Below are 17,042 nucleotides of genomic sequence, written 5' to 3'. Positions count from 1 at the left end.
CGTTATAATTATCTAGTCCGTATTCATTATACGTTTAGTACTTTCAACATCGATTCGTACCCGGGTAATTACGCCGTGCCGGCCGCCATTGCTTCAACGATATGCAATTAATCTCCCGTCAAAACCAGTCTTGTAGAACAGCCAAGCTCGGGTATCTTACTTTCTACACGCTCGCGCGGCTACCTGGGGTAAAATTAGATACATTATCTTCCGTGGATTTTTCGTACTTCCAGTTTTGCAGAGCAGCACGATACATTCGACACTACGTGTCGTCCGCGAGTGACTACGTAATAAGTAACGCGCGACGTGTCACTTATGCAAATGTCAGTTTCTTCCTATACGAGCGGCAGTGCGTGATATTATCCACTAAACGTGAAAATAAAGCAGAGACAAAAACACGACGTGCAGGAAGCAGTTTAACATTAAAGATAAGAGCGAGATAAAAATAAAAAAAAAAAATAAAAAAAAAAATATGTATAGCACAACTCGGGATTGCCGACCGTTAGTTTTCTAGGCTCGTATCCTCGCGAGGATGTCTCTTCATTACACTAGTAATTCTAGATGAAATAGGAGACAGCTGACGGCTTAAATTGTAAATTCAGTCGTGATTTTTCTCGTCTAACTCTCGCGCTCGTTCGAGAGCCCGAGATATCCGGCGGATGCTGAGCGACCTTTCTTGCGTGCTCGGTGAACTCGGTAGACAGTTATTGTTCGCTGACGAATGAACGACAGTTCTTACGCGCGTTAACGTGTCAATTAAATTAAAGGCTTCTCTCTTTAAAATCCGAGAACTAATTGACCGGACGCCGAACGCGTCTTCGATGCAAAAAAATACAACGAGAGATTTTCGGACTTCCATGTATCTCGTATATAGAGATAATATTATTGACAGAAAGTGTTAGTAGAAATACCATATAAAATGCTTCACGTTGAAGGATCTTTCAGCTGAATACTCCGACAGACTTTAAAATCTTTCGTTTCGAGAGCTGCGGAAGCGAACCGTTGATGGATTAGCGCGCGTCGAATAAGGGAAACGAGTTATAGATGCGAGATACGTGCAAATTCAAAGAAGAGAAGAGAAGAAACAAAATGAAAGAGCTAGGAGAGGAGAGGACGTTGTTGTGCAACGTTGTGTAATCGGTTAACGAGCAGAAAACGCAACTGGAACGAATTTCTCCGTTAGCAGCCGACGCCAGGCCTGCCGTTGCATTCGTTGCACAATGAATTTGCATCCGAGAGATAGATGGAAGGAAAGAAGAGGGCGGCGGAGGAGAGCGCGCCAGGCCGAGCAGCTCTCCGATGGGACGGCGACGTCGTTCCTCTCCGTGCCTAGATATCCGCTAATTTCTTTAATTACCGCCGTGGTCGGGCGTAATTAATGGCGACCGGGGAGTAAGTCGCTCCGGTTTCCGCGTTGCGGACTATGTAATGAGGTAAACTCTTCTCCATCGACTATTTGCTGCTCGGGGGCTGAGAGCTGAGCTGCTCGAGAGCTGAAGCAGCCTGACGCGGAAATTGCGAAGCCCCGCGCAAAGAGACGAGCGTTGTACCACGGGTTGTTTTCTCAGCGAGACGCGCGCGCCCGATAACGAGGATCCGTGTAACAATGTGTCCCGCGGCCTGCGCGCCGCGGTATTAAGAGCAATCGTTATGGAACGATTCCGCGCGGCATGGAATTATTAATGGACGCTGGGCGTTACAATCGTGACGTCTCGACGGCAGTCTCGTTAAATCGAGAGAGTTGTATTCCACCGCGGCCGTAATCACCGTGGCCGCGCGAACTTGCCTATTTGTACAATTTATTTTACATGCCCGCCCGTGATTAGGAGCCGCCCGGGTATTATCCGGCGCGAGATGCGTGCCGAGAGCGAGCGCGCTCCTGGCGACCCGGGAAACGTAGCGGTCGCGCACAATGTCGCCCGGTGTGCCAATGTCGATGACCCTCGAAGAAGCGAGGGAGGTGGATAGCGGGAGCGCGGGACGGGACGAGAGAAACGGAGAAAGATAGAAAATACAAGGGGGGACAAAGCGAGAGCGGCGATGCTTAGAAGAGGAGGCGAATTCTGAAGAAGGCGACGGGACAGAGAGAAAAGAAAAAAGTTCGTCCTGGTCATCGGAGGGGTCGTCGGACGGACCGGCCGGCATGTTTAGCACTTAGGAGGCCTAATGGACGCCTTAAAGGACGATGACGATGGCGGCGGCAGTTTCCTATCTCGCGTAACGACGCGGATGCTGACGCCGGCGTCAGCGCCGATTTCCTGGTGCGGCGGCACCGCGCCGCGGGCAACCGGCAGTTAACGCGCTACGGGCCCCCGCGTGCCTGACCCCTAAGGGGTCGTTGATCCGCGCTACGTGGTACACGCAGTTTTAATGGGCCCGCAGGGAGATTTGAGAGACGCGCCACGCTCCGTGAATCCGCGCGCTCGTGGGAACGGGACTTTCCTTCCCGCTCGAAATTACGTATTACGAATACGCGGCCGGGTGCCTGGAAACCTCGCGCTCGTGACAATTAGGGCACGGTGGTTCGATTTGGAAATGTGGGGAGGGGGAAAAAAATTTGTTAACGTTCAGCGCCGCGAATCGAATTTAATTTAGCTCGCCGTGCCAAGTCGATGGCACCGAGGCGATTTCTGCTGCGCGCCATCAGATAACCAAGCCCGCTCATTGTGTCGGGCGTAGTCTGCGGTCTATAATTCTTACCGCCCGGGGACACGTCGGAGTTTCTACGATAACACATGTATGAGCGCTACATGCCGCGCTTTCTTGTATCTTAATTACATTTCGACAATAAAATCGGCCGGCGTTTCCCAGGAGCTGTCCGAGTTGATTTTTGTCCCCGCGACGGTGGGCGCGCAAGAAAGAAAGGCGAGAGAAGAGATGACGCGCGAGATAGCGCTCGTCAAGAAGCGTGCACATAGTTGCACCTGTGACCGTGCACACACGCACGTGAGCGCAGCGACATAATCTCTCCGGAGAGACGCTTTAATATGCGCGTCTCGAGTCATACGCACCCATACGAGAGACGCTACGGAGAAAGTATGTACTTTCTACAGCATCCGCGGGACTACCGCGTTAAGTCGTTGTCGAGACGCTTCCGTTTACACGACCTGAAAGAATTCCGCCCGCAGAATTCAAGTCACATATCGGTCATATATTCTCGGCGAGATTAAAATCGATTTTTTTTCTTCTTACAGAGGGATCGATGCACTAGCAATATTGATTTCGTTTAGCTACTTTTTTTTCTTTACAATGGCCAAATTTAATTTCGAGTCACGATACGGGCCTAAGATTTGCCCTGACACGAAAAATATCGGTGAGAAACGGTACTCGCAAATAATAACTACCGTGTCGCTGCTCAAGAGAGGCAAACATCGTGAAAGTATTGTTGTGTCACTAAATATTAAGCGTGAGGCACTTGCAGCCGCCGGTGAACGAAAGTAAAGCGATTAAGGGCTCGTGTTCTCTCCGACAGGAAGATCGATCTGGGCCGATTTAGGTCGGCGCCGCGAACAAAGTAAGCAGAAAAAAGGGTCAGTCGGAACGGAAAGTCGTACGAGAGCGGGCATATATTTCTTCCGCTCGAGAGGCTCTCCGACGCGTATGTTAAAACCGTTAAAACGAAATCGGGAGTCGGAGCCCGGGCGCAATTTGCCACCGCGAGGTAAACGAATCCGCGAGATGTTCCGCGAAAACGGGAAACGACCGCGAGTTCCTTTGATCGCGGAGGCACGACAACGGAACGTTCGAGCCTCCCTCGGGGCGACGGGGTCGACTCTCTTCGTGGTTCGGAGAGCTCGTAAAGCACTCGTTGGCGCTGATGGTTTCCGCGGAAGAAAGAGAAGGAAGAGACGAGAGAAAACTAGGTGTTAGCTAGGTCCTCGGCTACCGGTCGGCTTGGCTCCTGGGGCGTAAAATTGGGCCTCCGTCGCTGCGGGCACGAACGGTAGTTCCCTCCTCCCCTTTCCCTTCCTCTGGGTTCTCGGAAAGCCTCGGGCTTCTTGGGGGTCGTAAGTGTGCGCGCGGATCGGACCTCCTCGGAGAGGCCGCTTTCTTACCGGCGCGCAGGTATGCCGGCGGACGCTTGATGACGTTAACGTCGCAAAAAGGGCCCCGAGCTGCTAGAGATCCATCTTCGCTTCTTACGGAAGCCACGGGACGTCGTTAAAAATCGGTAGATGCGCGGTAAATATAGTAGCGCGGAATGATGCGGCGACTTTTCTTAAGAGAGATAGAGACTAACCCGGAGATGGAGGCTTGCGAGCGATCCCCAAGAGGGGGAGATTAGCCCTGCTTTCTTGGTCCCTCACGTTCCGCGCCGCAATCCAGTTTTGCGCCGGAGTAAATCCCTCGGTGCGATCCGGATCTAATGCGATTCGTGTACGAATGCCGCGGCTTCCACGGGACACGAACGGATACTCCACCTCGCAGCTCGCGAATCGCGCAGGTATCTCGCGCGTAAGTGCAATTTTCGAAATCGCCAATGAATTTTAATGGGACGTGAACTGTTGCTTTTCGGGAAGAAACCGTAAACCGTGGGATGCACGGAGCATCGATCAGCCGACTCGGCAGACCGAACGGTAATGATAGACGCGGCAGAAGCGCCAAGACGAAGAGGAAGTCGGTAGTCGTGATGATGTTTTGCTAGCCGGGGGTCATCCTTAAAAGCGAGGGCTCTCATCCTTAAAGCCGCCGGGTTTAAGCGCGCTCTCGGCTACCGCTCTTCGGTGCCCGTACCTTCTCCCCTGTGCAACGGGTAGGCGGCAAAGATGAGGGGGCGTTTCGCGCTGCGCTCGTGAAAAGCGGTCGTGGAGGATCGCGGGTGCCATTAGCTACGCGCCGATCCTTAAGCCGCCGCTCGGTGATCGGCACATCGAAGAAGGGAGTTTGCTAAATTAAAGACTTTACAGACTATTGAGCACCGCTCGTTCCGCGAGTTTTTCCGCCGCTCGACGGCCACGGCGGAGTCGCACCGTCGCGCGATCTTTGATCCGCGGCGGTAAATTCTTCTGATAGCGTTAGCCGTGCCCAGTTGTTTCCCGCCGTTAATTTCGCCTCGATTGATACACCGCGTTGAGGAAGCGCCGCTCTCGCGAAATCGCAGGCGTCTCTCGTCGATATACGTTGCACTCCACTCCTTTGCATTCCGCGAAGGGATACATTGGAAGAAAATAACCGTTCCTTCTCGTTAACAAGTCGCTTTGGGATGGGAAGGCGCAATGACGCGTGTCTTACTACGAGAGTATCTCTTATTACACGTATTATCCATTCTGCGATATAGCCGTTAATTACAGCGAGTAACTTAATTCGCTGCTTGCCGCGTCTTCCTATGCCGCGAGCGGAGTGATTTGCGAAAGTACAAGATTCGATTTCCTATGTGGCGCACGTCGCATACAAAATCGATAAATTGTGCTCGGAATTAGAGACGCTTGAAATATATTGCGCCTCGCCGAACGAGAAATTGCGCTACCGACGATTTCACCGCGGAAATGCAGAGTAACGTCGCGAACGAGCCGCACGACGGACGCATTAATTCCCGCGTCGGGCGAAACCCCGCGGGAATATTTTCCTCGACAAACTCGTAAACGTAGGAAAAGATCGCGCTCCCATGGGAAGGTGCGCGAGCGCGCGAGCACCCCGATAAGATCTGCGGTATGCTCGGGCTGATTGATATTACATTCCGCGGAATGAAACGTTCGCCGCGTCGCGGCGGAAGGTAACACTTTTCCCGGCTTTCCTAAGCGGTCTAGACGACGCTGCAACGGAAGCATCTCCGAATATCTGGCGCGAGGCGATCTACGGAGATTCCCCGACTGTTCCCGGAGAAAATTGAACCGCGATTTTAATGAGACGATCCCGAAGACCGCTCACGCGTGATCACCCTCGTGGGATCTCTCCGCGGACGACGCGAAGCGACGGCGAGTATGCTTGGTCAAGGTTAATGACGCCTGCGTATTTAGCCGTGACCTTGGCAGAGGAACGAGATGGAAACCTCGACCCGTCCGATCGTACTCCGACCGAGCCCTCGGCGCATCCTTCTGCCTGTCACGACCGTGACTTTCCTCGGATTTCACCCGTCCGAGCTCTGGCCGTCGTCGCGGACGGAGAACCCAGCCGAAGGCTAATGACGGCGGGAGTGTTGCATTGCGAATTGCAACGCTCCCCCTTCGGGCAGGACCTCGTGGAAAGAAATCGGGTTAACCTCTCAAGCCTCGTGCACCTGTAATAGATCACGGGAGTTTTCACTCCGCGCGGCAGATGCGGCTTTAATGAGAGAGAGAGGAACCGGCTAGAATAAGCCTTCGTGGGAAGATTTCGAGATTCGCGACGCGCGTTGATAAACAGTTCGGGACAGTTATGCGCGATTTAACTTTCTTAGGTAGCCTTCTGAATTTTATATAATAAATGATTGCACTTAAGTAGGCGGTTATGTATGTAAAGTGAAAACGTGGTTGAGGCGAACGGTGTCGGTATCGAATCGACGTTAACGCCGATCGCAATAAAGCGGCTCGCCAATTAATAGATCGGTACTTAACGCCAATCGTAATCGGGCGTTATTGCTCGCACGCGAACGTAATCTAACGTCGTTCAATCGGGTTATTGGCCGGCGTAACGAGGTGCAATCTTAATCTCGCTCGAACGGATTACGCGTTGACCCTATTAATGTCACAAATAGTCGACTCTATCGAAGGTCTTCGGTTCGAATCGATTGCAGTCTGCCTGGCGTTGAATTGCGTCAGCAATTCGCTGTAATATATATAAATGTGCGCAGCATATTGCACGATAGATGCGTGTCAACTAATAGGAGTCGCAGTCTTTCATTAATCGATCATACTTTATTGCATTACGATTGAATTTGTTGTGTTCGAGCCTGTTGATTAGAACTTTTCTGTCGGCTACGCCTATAAAATGTGCTTTCGCGCGTCTCTTCGGGAAATGTTTCGACATTTTAAGGGTACAACGATACAGAGTCGTTCGCAAAACGCGAACCTCTTCAAGCCACGGTCGTCACGGAGAGCCTTCATGCGTGGCAACAAAGGGCTTCATTACCGCGTCTCATCTTTGCCGATCTCGTCATTACGTTCTACTCGAAGCCGGCGAAGGCAGAGCGATGACGAGGATGTTTTCACGACGTTGATGCCGCGGCACGCAAGAAATGGGAAATTGTTTTTCAATTTCCACGTTAGACTGTGCGTTAAAGTAACGCGGCTTTCCCGTTTATTGTTGATTTCACCCATTCGAATCAATTTGTTAATAAAGCAACCTTAAAAACAATATCGAATAGTATAAAATAAAAAATTTAATACTTTTTCTGATTTTGTTTCAAGAAGAAAAAACAATATAGTTAGCTTTTTCGAGATTATCTTTTTATTTATATTGTAGGCATTTCACCTGCGCGCTTGTAAGACAGATTTTGTCAAATCCACAATGATAGTCAGATAGCAGCTGCAAAAGACAGGTGGAGAAGTCGAATCACAATTTTGAAATTTATGCAACCCGGCCGACTTCCACTCGCTAGATTAATTCCCCGCCTTGCAGATGCTCGTGCGCAACACAAAAAGCACGACGGTCTAAGCTTAAAAATTACACCTGCCGATTCATTTAGGGAAGCTAGTTAGAGCCGCTGTGTCCAGTTTTTGTAACCGAAATAATGTACGTGTAAAAAAAAAAAAAAAAAAAAAAATGAATCGACAATTAGATAAAATTCTCAATCCAAAGTTATTAACAAGTTAGAATAATTTTGAAAATTAATTTGTGGCAAATGGCAATTAACGGCCTCGCCGTGAACCGATATCCGTCGTTTCTCGCGGCGATTCTCCGCGTCGTTTCGATCCGATCGCTGCGAGCGAGCAAGCGGAGATTCCGTCTTTAATCGAAGCAGCGAGAAGAAGTCTCTTCGGCGAACGAATTACCAGAGATCGTAATAATCGGTGGTTTTAACTCGAGGCTCCCGTTCGTCGCGCTGATCTTCAGGTGCGACGGTACCATTAGACGACGATGCTGCGATAATGATAATAATAATGCTCGTCGTTGTCAACGTTGCGACGCCGGATTTACAGTTGCGGCTATTAAACAGGAACGGAAATTGTAAGCGCTCCTTCCTGGAACGCGGCTTCTTATCCGCCGCCGTTGATATCCCGATTCGCCATGGTTTATCACACTCGCTGATGCGACAGTTTTTCGCGGAAGCGAATTCTCTCTCGCCCACCGTGGCCTCTCCTTTTTCCTCATTGCGGTTCGGGGCGGAGAGGGACTTTGATGCGACGAGTCAAGGCCGTCGTTTGCGCCGCGAGAGTTTAGCGACTCCTCTCTCGCGTCATCGTGATTATGCCTTTCGCGACGTGCGAGGAGTTGCGATACGCGATACGATCGCCGGATGTAACGGTGCTCGAACGTGTTTTCCCGATTAAATGCGTGTATATATATTTACGGCATAGAAACTGGTATAGATAGTCCGGCGATAACTCGCCCGGCGATGAAATCGATACGATCTCCGCGGTCTTCTCTCACGGATGGAACGCGACATTTCCAGATATCGTTTCACGTTTCAACTGTGTTTCCTCGTAGAATAAAAAAAAAGAAAAAAAAATTATCAGCCTAATTACGTTTCTCTTAACGCGCTAAATCGTTATTGGGAGTGCAGGCGAGCTAGTGAAGATCAACACGCTCCTCCGAGCGGGAGAAGCCGTCGCGCGGAACGATAAAACTCGCGAGATAAGCGACGTCTGTCAAAGATTAGATTGCTAATTGAGCAGAGAGGAAATCTCGAAATCGCTTCGCGATCGTCGACCTTCATCTGCTCCTATCGTGCTCGGTAACCGCGACTATGGCGTTCCTCTCTTCTTCGCTCAACTAGGCACTTTGCAAGCACATTAGATTTGCCTTTAACAACCGGTAATTAGAACGTAGATAACAGGTTTAGTAGAAAACGATTCGGCATAAATTTTGCAGGAAATCTTTCACTCTAAAATTCATTAACCGCGTTCTGACCTCTTGATCGTTAACTTTTTGCTCTCGCGCGTGGCGCGTGGTGATGTCCCCCGGAGAAAAAAAAAAAAAAAAAAATTACGAAGAAAAGAAATACTGATGCGGCATTCCAACTTCCATTCCATTCTCGCTCTGTGGGATACCGCCGCGTGATACAATGGCCACTAATGATGCTTACTTTGACGCCTGTCGAGCGAGAGCCTCTTTCGTGTACCATCTATCCCTTGACCCGGTGACCATCTCTCACGTTGCCTTTAACGGAACTCCGAAAATATTTTCCCTCGCGGGGTTCGCCTTCTCTCGTTCCCTTAAGGCTTAAGCGAACGCGCTTTCCCGTCTCCGGACGCAATCCACGGCCGGCGCTTCCCACGCAAACGTTTTGTCGTGCACCACGCGCATTGATTTCCCTCTCGGTTAGTCGTATCTACACACGTCGCCTCGCCGATCCTTCTTACGGCTGCGCCGCACTTTCATAAGGAACGGGGACGAACGGTCACGCCGTTTGAAAACTACGGCACCCGCGCCGAAGCGAAACGAGATCCGGCGACAGGAAAATGGGTGTCGCGTATTCGTGACCGTTATCGGCTGGCAAAGCACACCGCTTCCGAGGAATGTACGCGGCACTTCCTTAAGTGGCCAAGCTCTTTACGTAATAAACGCACAAGTGCTTTCACTGCCGCTGCTCGAATTTAGGCCCGTGAGCATAGGTGCATTGCCCCAGCGAGCACACTTTCTAGCGGTTGTTAGATCGTCGGATTACGCGCTCGCTTCGCGCTCGCGTGGGATAATATTTCGCGCGCTCCCTCCCTTCGACACCCTCGTCCGACGCCAACATTTTTGCGCAATGTTTCGTAAAGAAATTTCTCAAATTTCGATACCGTTATGCTTGCGTCATCCTTGTGAAAATCGACGCCTTGCTCGGCGAGGTCGACTCGGGGAAAATTGAGGGTCGGGTCAAATCGAAGCTAGTCTCGAGGACACGTCGATGATTTTATTATCGAACAACTGCGCTTACGAGTATAATAATTCCGAGCCGCGAGAATTGTGCGTAATTCTTACGTAAGCTCGTCTGATATTAAACTGATAACAGTTTTATTGCGTGCCGTTCGTGCTATTAGACTCGATTACAGAGCAGTTCGTTTCTTCGACAATTCACGTTCGCGCTGCGTCACATTTTACGCTGCGCCGATTTAATCCGTTCGATTTCACGTTTTAGGTGCACCCTGTGCATATACACGTGCATTTTGTATGTAGGGCATCCTCGGCTCTCCGTATAATTGCCGATCAAGTTTCGCAATCGTGCCGTGAGTTTCGATATCGCAATCAATCGCAATGCCCCGGTTACGTTATACGGAAGCGTTTAATTCCGCGGGTCAATTTCGGTTTCCAATTCGTGGCTACAATTTGTCATCCCGTTTCGATTTACGACACGGAGTCATGAGAAAAAAAAAAAAAAAAAAAAAAAAAATTGGAACGTTTCGCGACATCGTCGGATTCGGTATTACGAGTCGCTTTGAAATGTTACGAGTCTCAAGTACACGGCTGCCGTAATCCTCTGAAGCAGCGAAATGGCAAAAAGATGACTTTTCCGTGAAGAAAATCACTCGGCGTGCCGCGCTCTCTGTAATCAAGGAAGCATAAGGGAGGAACGAGGCGCGTTATTATTAACGGAAAAAGTGAAAGCGACGGATCGTTTTGCGGGTGTACGACTTCCTCGTGCGATATTGTTTTATTTACCCTTTACCTCTTCTAATATCTTTATTAGCGAAGTCGGCCGGAGGAAACGAATTATAGCAATCGTCGGTGATGCACGGGTACACACGTCGATCGTTTATAAAGTCCGCGATTACCCAAAGTTATGAAATTCAATTATATTCGCCCCGTCCGGGACTGAAACGTTCGCGCAATTAATGTTTTAATGAACGAACGCTCCCGTCGCGATGAAGACGATTGATTAAATTGCGAAACGTTATCTTTGGGTAACCGCTCCCCTCTGAAACATTGCAAATTTAAATTACAAATGCTGTCGTTACGTTTTATACGTCCATTACATTTTACTTCTCGGGGTCCCGCCACCTCGATTTCACGTTTCGTGCATTAAAATTAACATTTCTTTCTTTTTTTTTTTTTTCAGAGGTAAATACGCAACGGTGAGAAGATGCTGCGAGAGATCCAGCGGCAGGCAGTGGGCCGCCAAGTTTCTAAGGAAGCGACGGCGAGCCCAGGAGCTCAGAGCGGAAGCGCTTCACGAGGTCGCCGTGCTGGATGCCGCGGCCCATTGTTCTCGTCTCGTCTCCCTTCATCAGGTCTTCGAGACCAACACCGAGATGGTGCTCGTCCTCGAGCTGTAAGTACAAGGACGTTTCTCCGTCGCCTGTTGTCGGTCGAGTCGTCTTAGACATATTCCACGAATCGAACGTGAAACAACTTTTATCGACCGGCGTGATCCAAACGTTTATCGCGGGCAATAAAAGATAGTTTATCGGCTCAGATTATTCCGCGCGAAGAAACGAAATAAAGTTGTACGATAGGCAATGACGTGTAACTTTGCACGTTCCGTGACTGCCGCGAAACGTTAAAAAGGTAGAATAAAAATATGCTGGTTCGCGATTTAAGCGAGAACGTCACCGTGCATTTGAATAGATTTACGGAACAAATCGCCTTTCGCAAAGAAAGCACCCGCTAAATGCAAAAATGTTGCGCAAGTTGTGAGACCAGATAATGTTTATTGCGACAGGGCTCCTGGCGGTGAATTACAAATGATACTCGACCGGGACGAGGTTCCAGAGGAACGGCAAGTCGCCAGACTGTTGAAGCAGATTTTGGACGGGATAGCTTTCCTGCATTCCCTGAACGTAGCTCACCTCGACATCAAGGTAAGTGTTTTCAAACACTCGGACACTGTTTGCTTGACGCAGGCAGACCTAACGCCGCGACACCGTATATTTATATGGCGAAGGTGTGGCTGCTAACGTTCGTAATGCATGCGGTCAAAGGACATAAATATATCTACGGTTCAGTATATGCTTTCTCTTCTGAGAAAAGTACGTTATTCATCCAATTATATTCGGTTCTGCAGTTCCTTTTTTATTATTTTTTTTTTAATTTTTTTTTTTTTAATAACGCTTATAATTTTCAATTATGAGTAATGTCTCCCTGGGTTCGAGTGTGAATTTAAAATTTATCGCTGCCAAACATATTTGGCAGATAATTCTTCTGGCGGTTCATTGCTCGCAATAATAACATCTACGCGTCGCGATTTTATTGGCGACAATAAATTCCCTCCGGGTGGCGCTGGTTTTTGCGACTCGAAAGATTGGGAATAACCCGGGAAAACGCGAGCGAGGTTCACCTCCTTGAGTATATCTCCAGACGTTAAAAATAACAGCGAGGCATGATAACGAGCGGAGATTGTCGCTCGTGCAAATAATTCTTATCTCGTTTTTCCGACGCGCGAAGAACTGAGGACTTCACCCGAGGCATCTTTCGCGCGCGACAGGCAACCACGAATTATCACGGTGGAAACAATAATATGAGAGAGTCAGCTGATTAGTTCGATGCGATAAAGATAATTTTTGTGCAGAATGATGTTTCGAGAGAGAGAGAGAGAGAGATGCACCGGTAGCTTGAGCCTTATCGGTGAAAACATCGTGTTGAGAGAAAGAATTGATTTATCGCGCTCTTTCTTTGCCTCTTCAGCTCTTTTTATCGTTTTTTTTTCTTGTTTTTTTTCCGGAAAGCGTTGGCAAATGCGAAATAATTCCGAAAACGCGGCCAGAACATTTTTATCGCGCCGAATCTCGCGACAAGACGTATCGCGAGAAAGAAACTCTCTGGCAAAGGAGCGACGACATTTCGGGCGTCTCTGGCAATTTCTCAGCTGCCGGGGCCGCGCGCGTTCCGTGTCGCGATCCGCACGATCGACCTAAATCGTTATGTAAACGCCTACGTGCGCGACTGTTCTCTCTGCCAAATCGGCTGATCAGGGGCGATTCCTGTGCGCCAACGGTATACATACACCTTGCCTGACGCGGTATGTTTCGCAAGACAGATAAACCTCTCGATGTCTCCGGCGAGAGCAGGACATTATTTTCCTCGATACGCCTGCCGTGTATCTTATTACGTTTTCGCGGAAACGCACTCCTACCGATTGAAAAACAATACGATTGCACGTAATCCATTTTGTCAAATAAAAAAAGAAACAAAAACATGCCTCGTAAGATGAGAAGTATTATTTCCTGTATATTTTCTCGACGAGTCAATTTGCCGGAAGCACATAACTTCGCGAAACGCTTTTTGAATTCCGTTAAAGAAACAAGTTAAATAATGGGTAATATGTTGAACATTTTTTTCATTGCGCAATGGCTTTTGTCTTCTGTTCTTTGCTGGCGAACGTGATTCTGTCGGTCGAGCTGCGCGCAGAAATTTTTTTTTTTACGCGCGCATTTTCGCACGTGCATACCTTTGCACGTGCGCGTATGCAAATTCCACCGTGGGACAAAGGAACAGATGGGGCATTTGAAATCAGTCTTGCGTTAGACGTGCCGTTATGTCACCTGACACTTTGCGGTGGAAGACGTGAAAATAGATCGCAGTCCTCGATGATTCATCCGAATCCTACGCGTCTCTTTCTTCGACGTTTCTGAATCCCGCCGTAATTCTCTCCCGATGATACTCCTCTTCCGGAGATCGGCGAGGCCGCTCTATCGAGGAATCGATAACACCGCGAACACGTGCGCGGTCTACGAAACGCCGGGAAACAGCTCACGGCGATGGAATGCTCCCGCGAAATGGACGGGAATGAGACGTTTCTGTCCCGTGAAATATTTTTGTACGCGTCGTTGCGGGCGTCTGTACGGAAATAGCCTCTCGTATTTCGCCGCTGTTCGTCTCGACGTGGCGTTCCGCGTCGAGCCGCGGAGTACCCTCCCTGTGAGACTTTTCCGCGGGCGTAAAAATAATTTCTCGCCACGGTGGAGCCGCCGTCATTCAAGCGGCGTTTCGTTAAAAAAAAAAAAAAAAATCGCTTGATCAAGACGGTGCCTTGGGCTGATCCCGAGCGGGTGGATTTGGCCGACCGGGAATAAACTGGTTCGACGCCGAGGGACCAAACGATGATCCATAAAGAACGCAATTGAGCCGCGGAGACCCGTTTAATATTTTCGAACGGGTGATCCTCACGCGGGGGCTAAAAATAAACTTGTTTATCGCGCCTGGCGTCCCATTGTGGCAGGCGATCGGGAATAAATTTCATTTTAATTTTCGTGTGCTCCGTCATTTTATTGTTGCGTGCGTCGCGTGTCGCCCGACGAAAATAAGAAAGCGACGAGCGCGGTAACGTTAATTCCATCTCAGATTCGCGAGGGAGGGTTCCGACGATGAGCTTTATGCGAGCGTGACGTCGCCTCCCTGGCTGACAACCAGTCTTTCCTATTTAGCAGCGAGGATTTGCAGTTTGCGATTTGCACATCGCGCTCACGTGCACGCGCGTAGGTACGCGAAATACGCGTTTTATCGATTATCGGCGTGATCGATATGGGTGAGCCAAGGCGAGCGAGTCATATTAATAATGTTTCAACGGGGCGACACGCACTTGCCGGGCTCTCACGGGCGTTTCAGACTTCCACCTCTCGGTCTTAAATCTCCTTTTTAACGTGGCTCGCGTAACGACGACAACGGCAGTTATACAACCCAATTACTCTCGCGGATTCGCGTTAACCGCGTCAATTCATCACATCGACTGATAAATATACGTCTTTCGCCTCGTTTCACGGGATTTACGAGATTCGCGGCCTACTGCCATCGATTGCACGATAATTGAGATTTTATTCTCTCTCAGCAGTCACGCGGAATATCGCCCGTTTCGTATTGACCTTTGCAGCGTCTTATCGATCCTGTGCCGGCGCGATAAAGCCGACGATTACGTATCGAAACGAAGTCACTCTGATATCGCTGTTTTCGAACTTGATAAGATAATTTCGCGCGTAAATGATACGTGCGTTATTGCGGCGCAACTACGCAATTTCAGCACCTCGATCGCAATAAACAGGTTTCGAGTCCCGAGAGAACCGACTTGCAGAAGCCGACATTTTCGAATCGCGACTCGAGGAGAGCCGGTGACTAATTAGCCGGCATATTAGGAAAGACGTGGTCTCTGCTCTCGACGGGCGGTGAATCATCGTTATTCAGATGTGCACTCCGGCGGCGTTTTCGATTCATTGACCCGCGAGAGCGGGCGGTGTTTATTTTTCGCGCGACCATTCAAGAATGCCGTGAAAAATAAGCCGACAACGCGGCTTCGACAGCCGATATGCCTTGGAAGCTGGCCAAGACCGGCGCATCGATTTTGCATATTACACGTCGCAGCGAATCGCGCGCTTTTGCTCACCAACCATGCGACGGCGCATCAAAACGCATATAACGCGCCGTAAAATTCTTTCAAACGTATACGTTGCACCGTTGGTGCACCACGGCAAATGCATAAAGAGACATATGGGCAGCTTTTACGGATACCTCGATGCGACATTTGTATACGAGCTCGCTCGCGGCCGCTCGCGTAACAAGATGCAATCTCGTGGAATTTTTACGAACGCCCTCCGAGACGCGCCGTAGATTGTTGCGAAATCGGGGCTCCATCTTATCTCTCTCCCGTCGCTATTATCATTTATCCATATATAAAATCTTTTGTAACAGTTGCTATGCAACGATCGTTATCTCGCGCGAGCTCGAATTAATTTCGGTAAACAATTCGGCCTCAATTAAATCCTTTATTCGCAGTAAAAACGGATCTGATGGTTTCGCGGGGGTTATTACGTGCCCGAAACGTAAGATGCGCGGCCTGCGGGAACGCCGACCGAGAAAGGCAATTGGCCGACGAATAAGTTAACGAGCGCATTCGAGTTCATCCTAAAAATAACGCCGTGCCACGAATTCGCGCGATACGCCGCGGCCAAATATAGATTTCGCGGTTATGAATGGAAAAATGCATACGGGAATTCCTTGGCCGGGGTCCAAGGGGGCCCGCTTGGCCGGCGGCCACGAACTTTCGGGCGCCGGTGTTCTAAAGCCGGCCTCAACACCGTGCTAGTTCACCGCGCTCGAAACGGAGCAGCTATATCCGTCGACGCGCGCGACGCGCCGCAGAAAGGGCCTCGCGAGAACACCGCGCGACGAAATAGCTTGGCGTCCGCCGGCCGTGCAAATTCGAGAATTTGCACGGCGAAACCGCGTTAATTGCGGCCAGTCCATATGTTCCCGCGCTTTCCCAGAGCCCGCCGGCCCGATCCTGATGCTCCGTTTTGCATTCCGCCGCGATGAGCTGGCTCGAAACGTTACTCACGCACATCCATCACCTCGGGAAACGTTGGCAAATATTAATTAGAGGAACGGAGACGCGGTCACGTAGACAAATGAAACGAGAGAGCTCGTCTGTAATCCGCGTTTTTACATCCTAATTTTATTTTTAAAAAGAAGTAGAAGAAGACGTTACAATTTATAGTTTTATCTGACTGCACCGCAACGTCGAGAATTTCTATCGTCCCTTTTTTTTCCTTTTTTTTTTCTTTAATTTTTCGAGAGAACTCGCGTGCATTTGTGGGAAAACAGTCGTTCCCGTTATGCAGCTTCGCGATCCATTCTGCGGCTTATCCTTTGCGGACGGCCGTTTCTAGCCGCGGAATGCCCGCCCGTCGATTCGAGAATAGACAGAAGCGGTCAGTTCGCGCTGAGGGCACGCTCTATCAAACGGCAGCTCGCAAAAATGGGAAATATGGCTCGTGCATTTGCCCGTGAAATCTATACGGCGGCGGTCGTAAAATACCTATAAAAATTCTGCACCGCGTACCGCAGGGTGGAATTCCACTTTATACCGTCCGAATACGGAAGCCTTCCTTTTCGCGATGCTGAGAGGTCGACCTAGGCCTTTATTCACAATTTTTTAATTGCCGTATTGCGGAAGATACTGAAGAAATATATATAACGAACCGTGAAAAAGAGCGCATCCGACCCGAACGACTGATAACGTTTGCAATAATTCACGAGTATTTTTTAAGATTCCT

The 17,042-nt window shown here is 49.5% G+C and overlaps 1 protein-coding gene across 2 annotated transcripts in view; it reads left to right on the top strand.

The window, feature by feature from the left end:
- Nucleotides 1–17,042, top strand: part of LOC139111817 (death-associated protein kinase related) — an 89,897-nt gene that overhangs the window by 56,653 nt on the left and 16,202 nt on the right. For both annotated transcript variants that reach the window (XM_070672343.1, XM_070672344.1), the window contains 2 exons: nt 11,120–11,332; nt 11,723–11,861. In XM_070672343.1, coding sequence (XP_070528444.1) covers nt 11,120–11,332; nt 11,723–11,861 — 352 coding nt within the window. The remainder of the gene's footprint in view (nt 1–11,119; nt 11,333–11,722; nt 11,862–17,042) is intronic.

This window comes from Cardiocondyla obscurior, linkage group LG25, assembly GCF_019399895.1.
Source record: "Cardiocondyla obscurior isolate alpha-2009 linkage group LG25, Cobs3.1, whole genome shotgun sequence".
Taxonomy (NCBI): Eukaryota; Metazoa; Arthropoda; class Insecta; order Hymenoptera; family Formicidae; genus Cardiocondyla; species Cardiocondyla obscurior.
The sequence above is the reverse complement of the archived record's forward strand: the minus strand, read 5'-3'. Positions and strand labels throughout refer to the sequence as shown.